Raw genomic sequence first — 8,178 nt, 5'->3', positions numbered from 1 at the left:
AGAAGACAAGGCTGGTAAAGAGGCCACCACAGTACTTAGCTCCAGATAACTGAGGCTGCAGGAGGACGACAGGGCTGGCTTTGACCCGTCAGTCCATTTGACAGTAATACGCTTTATATATTGAAAGACCCCCTAAGTACTGGCTCCTTTTTGGTCTGAGAGAAAGCTGAGCATCACATTCACTTTACTTCCACAGCATTTACGGATCCGGAAAGGGATAAGATAACGGCCATGTTTTCTTTGTTGTAAGCCAGAGTAGAGGGATTGCATTTCTATGCCATTCTGTATTTTATAGAACGCCATGAACTTTCCTTTACCCCTCTTTCTACCTTGGCAAGCAATGTATTTTAGGGATGAAAACATCCATATGGAGCACTTAAATTCCACAAGATCTGGACTTCTCGTAGAATTATTCAGTAGAAGTAGCAGACAGATTGAGCTGAGGAAAGACTTTTCAAGCCTTTCATATCGTTCCTACTACTTTGTAACAATAGGTTGATTTAGAAGTGGAATGCAATGAAAAGATGTTAACCAACTCTGGAAACAAGAGTTGGAAGCCCACCACCTGCCCCTTCTACAAGGTGACCCAGACGGGACATTCTCTCTGGACTTGTTTCTTCCCCTGTGAAATACAGGATGTTGTGTAATCATTTGCCTTTCTCTTTAGCACCATGTGCCTGGCACTATATGCTTCAGACGTGCGTTGTCTTGTGCAACCTTAACAGCCCAATTTAGAAATGAAGAAATGAAGGCTCAGAGGGGGCAGCTGCTAATAAATGTTAGCGCATGCAGTCCCATTCCTGAGCCCAAGGCCTCAGGAACTCCCAGCATTATAGTTAAGAACTTTTCCTGTAATAGAAAATAGGATTTCAGCAGATTTCTGTTGACCAAAATGATTCCTAAAGTGGAAGGGTCCTGGCATAGCTTAAAGCAAGATCAAAGCAAATGGCAGTGGAGGTTTCCAGTTGTGGGCCAGGCAGAGAGTGCCACCCCCACCCCAGCCTAAGAACGGTGTTTCCTATCATCTTGCAACAGCCTCCCCTCCCACGCACTGGGCCCAGGGGGCTGCCTGCAATGCCTGGCAGGGACTCTGGTGTACACAGTTGTGAGAAGCTGCTCTCTGAGAGGGCTTTGTGACTGCTTGTGGTAAGTGCTCCCACACAGCTCTCCACCTCCCCAACTCTGCGGATGGGATGACTCTCAGCTTGGGAGCCCCTCAGCAGCCCAAAGAGAATGATCAGGAGAATTCTGTTTGTAAAAATCTGTTTAATAAATACACATCTTAGAAGTACCAAAATAATTACCAACAAAATACACAATGTACACCATTTACAGGAGGGCAACACAAACCTTGACAAGTAGTGGCTTTTAACCCCACACCCCCAAAAGGCTTAACGACACACCTGGTCTTTACACCTAGTCAGTCGTTACACAACCCACACGGGGCTGAGCCACCGAATCTATGGTGATTCAGTCAAAAAGCACAATGAGATGTCGTCCTTTCGTCACATGTTGCATAACCTCCTCCAGAAACCCCACAAAGGTGAGGATTGAGTGAGGTTTTCTTTGAATTCCAGTGATCTTTCTTGTTCCCTTCTAAAGTTCACCAAAATAACAAAATGAGGGCTGATCCACCATAGTGAATGTTTCAGGCCAGGGAGCGTGAAGTGTGGTTTTAAGTACCCTCTTTTAATTTTTTTTTTCTTTTTTTCTTTTTTTAGAAAAATAAAACTCTCTTTTTGTACAAATATACAAGTCCATGTCCTTTTACTCTTCGAAGCTCATAACGTCAGGCGCTGGCCTCCAAGCACACAGTCATCATAGGGCAGCTAAGAACAAGAGAAAGAAAAAGGCACGTTAAACTTCCAGAACTTTGCCAAAGGTGCTGGGATAATGGTGAGGGCTGTTCCTCGAAATAACTCAAGTATTCTTGGATGCCATTCTCCAAAACCTGGATATAAATTAACTTCAGGGGCTGAGGGAGCTTCTCTTTAATGCTCCTCTCCTTTAAAAAGGGCAAAAAATGAAGACAGACTTTGGGGGGTACTACTGGTCACTCACACTAAAGTGTGAGAACTTCATTAAGTTGAGCCTTTTGCATACAGGGTCCTGCTTTGTGCAGAGCGACAAAGTTGCGACTCACCTCGTCCTCCGTGAACTCTGACTCCGTGTCATAGCTCTCCTCATCCTCGCTCTCTGGCAGCATCTGAAGGTTTTCTAGGGTCAGCTGGCCCAGCTGCTGCTGTATCCGCGTGCTTGGGCGGCCCCAGGTGAGCTGGTACGGGGAGTAGCCCTGGTAGGTAACTCTGTTGACATCAGCCCCACACTTCAACAAGAGTGACACGAGATCAGAATTCTGCAGGTCCACGGCGAGATGGAGGGCGGTTCGGCCATTGCAGGGCTCCTGAAACCCAAAGGAATTGGAGAGGTTTATGGCTGAGTTTGGAATTTCTGCTTGCAACAAGAGCACGTGAGGTCTTACTGTGGAGGGCCTTGCAGCCCTGAGGCACTCCATCTGGAGACATGAAGTACTCACCTGAGCATTGACGTCAGCACCCAGAGACACCAGAAGTTCCACAATGCCCAAGTAGCCACGGATAGAGGCTAAATGTAGACACGTGTGCCCTAGAAGAATGATGAAAAAAGTATAACCACTTGTTTCAACCCTCAGATCTCAATCACAGCTTTCCACCTATTTTGGTCGGGGGCAAATACTTCTGATTTTGGAGAACCCAGAATCTGGGCTCTGAATGGACTTTATTAAGGCATCAAACAGGCCTTTTACATGTATTTTCTCATCCTTTCCGGTGTTGAGAGTTTCTGCTCTTGCCCGGATTCCTAAAGTTGGCCCACCTCCCCCTTCTCCAAGTCATCTGCCTTCTGATGGGCAGGGCAGGGCAGGCAGACGTACCATTGTAGTTAGTGGCCTGGAGGATGGAGGAGAGGTGCTGGGTCCTGCAGGTCTGAGTCAGGACTCCCACACTGGCCAGGCAGCCTTGCTCACAGGCAAGGTGTAGGGGGGTATTTCCTCGAAAGTCTCGGAGCTCAGGATCACAGCCAGCTTCCAGAAGTGCCTCAGCAATTTCTGGTTGGTTGGTGATCACGGCCAAGTGGAGTGGAGTCTACAAACAGAAGAGGGAACAGAAAGAGGATAAGCCATGGCCCAAACTCGGAGTCTGTCTTCCCTTGAACCCCAGAGATCTCCTGGTCTTTGACTGTTGCTCCTCCCCAACAGGTCTAAGGGGCAATACAAATCCCAGAGGCTCCAGGTGGGCTTTCATAAAGGCCTCACCAAATCAATGGAATTTTCTTTCCTCTCTAGGACCTTGCATAAAAGGTCAGGGAAGATAATGACCAATGATTGTTAATTGACGAAATATTGGGAGCAGCTGTGCTAGATCCAGCTTTATTACTGGGTCAGAGGCACGGGGCTAGGCAGGCCGGCGCACCTGCTGCAGGTTGTTCTGGAAGTTGAGAAAGGCCAGGTCGCCCTTCACTTGGCGGATCACTTCCATGGTCAGTGCCTTCTCTTCATGGATGATGGCCAAGTGCAGGAACCTAAGGGGAACAGAGGGAAAAACCCCCAGGGCTGGTGAGTGCATTGCGTGGGGCCCAGGGAGGCGCGGGCTGCGGGGGATTGCGCAAGGCCGGGGTTTCTGGAGGCCGAGGCCGCGGTGTTTTCCGCGAGGTTATTATGAGCTGAGTGTTCCTGGCAGGCGCCCAGGGACTTTCCGGGCGCCCCCCCCCCACCCTTCTCGGCGGGCGCCGGTCAGACCGCCCCGCCCTCCCGCCGGGCCGGAACGCCCTGTACTTCCCCTCCCGGCCGCGAGGCGCCCGCCAGCGGGGCAGAAACTCCAGCCTACCCTTCCCCCCCGCCCCCCGACTCTCCCTTATGCAAGAGGGAACTTCGCGTCCCCGCCGCCGCCCCGCCCCCGCCGAGCGCGGAGAAGACCGGGCCCAGGCCCGGGGGGAGGGGAAGGCATGCGCGTCTGCAAGGCAGAGCTGCTGCACCGCAGTCCCGGGATCCGACCCTCATTTCCCATCCCCCGGCCCCTACGCGCATCCCTCCGCTTTGCACGGTCTCCGGGAGATGGGGGGCGGCGGAGCATAAACCCCGGTGTGCGGCCGCCTCGCGCGCCTCGCGCTGCAGGCCCGGCTTCCCCACCCGGCCCCTTGGCACTTACGAGTCTCCGTCCTCGGTGAGCTGCTGCTTCCAGGGCTCGGCGCCGCGCGGCGCCTCCTGCGGCTCGAGGCGGATCTCCTTCAATTCCTTCACCAACTGCTCGTACTCCTCGTCCTTCATGGAGTCCAGGCCGCTGTCGTGGCGGTCGTCCAGCAGGCGCTCCTTCTTGAGCGCGTCCCGGGGACCCTCCATGGCCCAGTCCTGGTTGTGCTCGGCGGGCTGAAACATGGCGCGGGGGAAGCTGTGGCGCTGCTGCCCAGGTGCGCTCGGCCGCGGGCTGCGCGCTCGCTGCCTCTTCGTGTCACGGAGGGGAGGACCGCTGGCTGCGACTCTTGTGGGCTCGCCAGCGCCGCCGCGGCGCCCTATAAACGCTGGCAGGGGATTTCTCTGGGGCGGGGTCAGGCGCGGGGAATTTCCAAGCCAGTCAGACCAGAAAAGAGAACTGGTCTCGTCCTCTGCTCGGGAGGGAGACGGGGGTGGGGGCGGGGGGAGAAGCCTAAACCCTGAGCCGGGTTCATCAGAGAAACTCCCTGCGATGAGCCACTGGGGTCATGTACAGGGAACTTTTTTGATGAACGCTGAGTGGCTGGAAAGTCCTCCCGACTAAGGTCCCCTACCCCGGTACTTCCCTGCTGTTTGCACTCAGTAATCCCGTCCCTCTGCAAGAAGCCTTCTTTCCCTGGGGTTTCCCAAAATCGATTCGATTTGGGGTCGTGGACTGCTGAGATCCCAGTGAACGCAGACCTGTTGTGCAGTTCCTCCGTGGGGTTTGCCGACCCGCCGGTCCTTTCCGATTCTTGATCTTTTTGAAAACTCGAGTGGAAATGATGGCTGGACGTCGGGATTTGCTTCCCCACACTTCTCGCTGCGGGGAAGGACGCCCTGGCGGGTTAGAAGGTCGCAGGCTGCCTCTGCCTTCCTGCCAATGCCAGGCTCTCTGCAGCGCAGGGACACTTAGCCCTCCCCAGCAGCCCCCCCCCCCCCCCCCCCCCCCCCCCCCCCCCCCCCCGTAGAAGTTGTGAATGTGAATGCTTTGACATTAAGAGACCAATGGTTGGAGAACCCTCAATCATTTCCTCGGGATTAACAGTCCTGGTGACTGGAGGAGGGGCATTTGCCCTGTATTCAGGCAAAATGCTGAACATGACCATAATTTTTTTCAAGTAAAGCAAAGTGTTGATCTTTGTAGTAGAAGTTGTAGCTAGCTACCCTGGATGAAGAAAAGAATTATCGAGGTTATGGTCCCTGATTTGCACTGTGCTGCTGCAAAGAATGGATCCTCAGCTTACTTCTGGGTGCCCAGCTGGGTGACTTTCCAGAAGCATTTGGAAGAAGCTGAAGAATAGGGTGAGCAGTGCCTTACCCAAGATTGGGCCCTTAAGGATGGCTAAGAAAGTAGTTGCTAAACCTGCTACAGGAGATTACCAGATTACCCCCCTTGCTAGCTCCTTGCTCTCCTGCCCTGGGGAGGGCAGGAGCTGGACATATCCAGGCTCCCCATCCTCTGGTTTCACCTGAGGAAATAGAACTTATGTTCCCACTCCACCCCCTTCTAGCCCGCAAGCCTTTAACTGAATTTATCTACTTCTAGAACTGGTCCAGGCAAAATAAAGCAATTGGGTCAGAGTTTTTAGGGATGAGCCCCAGGAGCCTCTATAGTTATGCAGAAAGTTCTGGTGATTGTATTGCATTCATCTTTAACTTGACTTGCTGTGTACTAACCAGACATTTGCTCATCTCTTCTCTCTCCAATCCTCTATCTGAATGTAGGAAACCTGGGTCAGGGGGAGTGAGGAAAAAAATAGGGGATAAAAGCCCTAAAATCAAGACCTAAAACCTTCAGGGTCATAGTGATCACATGTTTATAATGAAAACTTTCCAAGGACAGACTCCATTGTTTCTGCAGGCACATGATACACAAAAACCCTTATGGAAGCAGGATAGAGCAGTGGCTATACATAGGAGAGCTCCCTTCTGACTCCACCTCTAATTAACTGCATATTAATTGGGGAGATCAGTTAACTTTGCTGTGGTCTACCTGCTCTTATCATAAGATTCGATCAATGTCATTTAAGGGTTTTTTTCCTGCTTAAAAATTGTATTGCTTGTCCACAAACACATAGATAGCTGCTTAAGGGTGACTATGTCTCTTGGAAGTAGTGTAAGTTTTTGGAAGGACTCCCAACACTTTTTGCAATACATTGTTCATTCTCAGAACTCCTCTTGTAAGATAGGTATCATTCCTATTTTCCCAAAAAGGAACTGAAATGCAGAGAAATTTACCTTGGCACCCCGTGACAGTTTATCTAATTTCTATCCCAACATATTAATCGTGGGGCCAAAGCAGTTGTAGTATTTACACTTTTGAAAACTCCATGTAGAAATGAGACCAAATGGGATGCCTGGGTGGCTCAGTGGGTTAAGCCTCTGCCTTTGGCTCAGGTCATGATCCCAGGATCCTGGGATCGAGCCCCGCATTGGGCTCTCTGCTCAGCAGCAAGCCTGCTTCCCTCTCTCTCGCTGGTTGCCTCTCTGCCTACTTGTGATCTTGCCTGTCAAATAAATAAAATCTTTGAAAAATAAATAAATAGAAGAAATGAGACCAAATGCATAGTAATGTGAAGAAGATGCTCAAAGTGTTTTCTACTCCAATCGTTAGGTGAAATAGAGGGTTGATTGGTGTTCCCCTATCAGGCAATATTCATCTCTGGGGGGGGGGGGGGAAGGAAAGAAAAAGGAAAGTTGAGCTCTCAGTGCCCCACTTATATAGCTTAGAAGATGATTTTTAGCTGCAGGTTTAAAAATGATCATTAAGAAGGAAAATCATGCATAAAAAAGAAAAAGAAAAAGTCTCAATAGCTTCCTTGCACCTCCTTTTAGTGCTTTACCTTCCTGATGGTCTTCAAGACCCATAATCTTTATTCCTGATTGTGTACTGTGCCACCTAGTGGTAAGAGTCGCTCCCTGATTTGTCATCCTGCTTTTGGAAATTTGGGGAGGTGCTGAGCCTTGATGACCTGTCCCTGTCGTGGGGATTCCCAAGAGGGTATCTTATGATTTTCTGCAACCTAGGAGATCGTTTCGAATGTGACCCAACATGTTTTCTCCCCATCATCTAGAGCTCTATGTGGTTTAAATCAATAAACATTACATCTTGGCGATCAAGAACATACTTGGAAGTCAGAAAACATGAGCGGATGGGGCGAAAGAAGACAGCGAAACTGATGATTGGTTTAGAAAGAACTTTAAGGACTCTTGGACATTTAGAGTTCTCCCGACGACAGAAGGATGTTAAAACCTTAGATAACTCATTTTTAGTATCATTTGGGTTTTTTAAAATGCAAAAGACAAAAGAAAGTTAACCCTGGGGCGCCTGGGTGGCTCAGTGGGTTAAAGCCTCTGCCTTCCGCTCAGGTCATGATCCCGGGGTCCTGGGATGGAGCCCCGCATCGCATCGGGCTCTCTGCTCAGCAGGGAGCCTGCTTCCTCCTCCTCCTCTCTCTCTCTCTCTCTCTCTGCCTTCCTCTCTGCCTACTTGTAATCCCTATCTGTCAAATAAATAAATAAAATCTTTAAAAAAAAAAGAGTACATTAACATCAAAGGGGTTTTCTATTTGAGTTCAGGACATAGCCATGGGGAATGACAGGATGGCCAGTGATGCTCAGTGGGCTTCACTCTGGACAGGACCACCCCCGTGGGGGAAAGAGCACCATCAGAGGCCTGTGTGAACACAGGCCCTTTGCATACTCCTCCTGGGTGGGAAATGCACGGTATGGACCTAGCCTACTGTCTGAAGTGCCTAGTGGCCTACAGCGTGGAATATGAGCCAATAGATTTAGGTTTTCTTTTCTTTTTAAAAAAGATTTTATTTATTGTTTGACAGAGACTCAGTGAGAGAGGGAACACAAGCACGGGAGGTGGGAGAGAGAGAAGCAGGCTTCCCGCTGAGCAGGGAGCCTGCTTCTCCTTCTCCCTCTTCCCCTGCTCAGCCTTC

The 8,178-nt window shown here is 50.4% G+C and overlaps 1 protein-coding gene across 1 annotated transcript; it reads right to left on the bottom strand.

The window, feature by feature from the left end:
- Window positions 1–1,246: 1,246 nt before the first annotated feature.
- Window positions 1,247–4,528, bottom strand: NFKBIA (NFKB inhibitor alpha). The gene is made up of 6 exons (XM_032871274.1): window positions 4,185–4,528; window positions 3,450–3,558; window positions 2,912–3,122; window positions 2,537–2,625; window positions 2,144–2,404; window positions 1,247–1,829 (listed from the first exon to the last, which is right to left on the bottom strand). The coding sequence occupies exons 1-6, from the start codon at window positions 4,409–4,411 to the stop codon at window positions 1,782–1,784; spliced, it is 945 nt and encodes a 314-aa protein (XP_032727165.1). The 5' UTR covers window positions 4,412–4,528; the 3' UTR covers window positions 1,247–1,781.
- Window positions 4,529–8,178: the final 3,650 nt, after the last annotated feature.

The sequence above is a fragment of the Lontra canadensis genome, unplaced genomic scaffold (genome assembly GCF_010015895.1).
Source record: "Lontra canadensis isolate GAN:19392208 unplaced genomic scaffold, GSC_riverotter_1.0 scaffold42, whole genome shotgun sequence".
Lineage (NCBI taxonomy): Eukaryota > Metazoa > Chordata > Mammalia > Carnivora > Mustelidae > Lontra > Lontra canadensis.
Note: the sequence above shows the minus strand (reverse complement) of the source record. Positions and strands in the feature narration are given on the sequence as shown.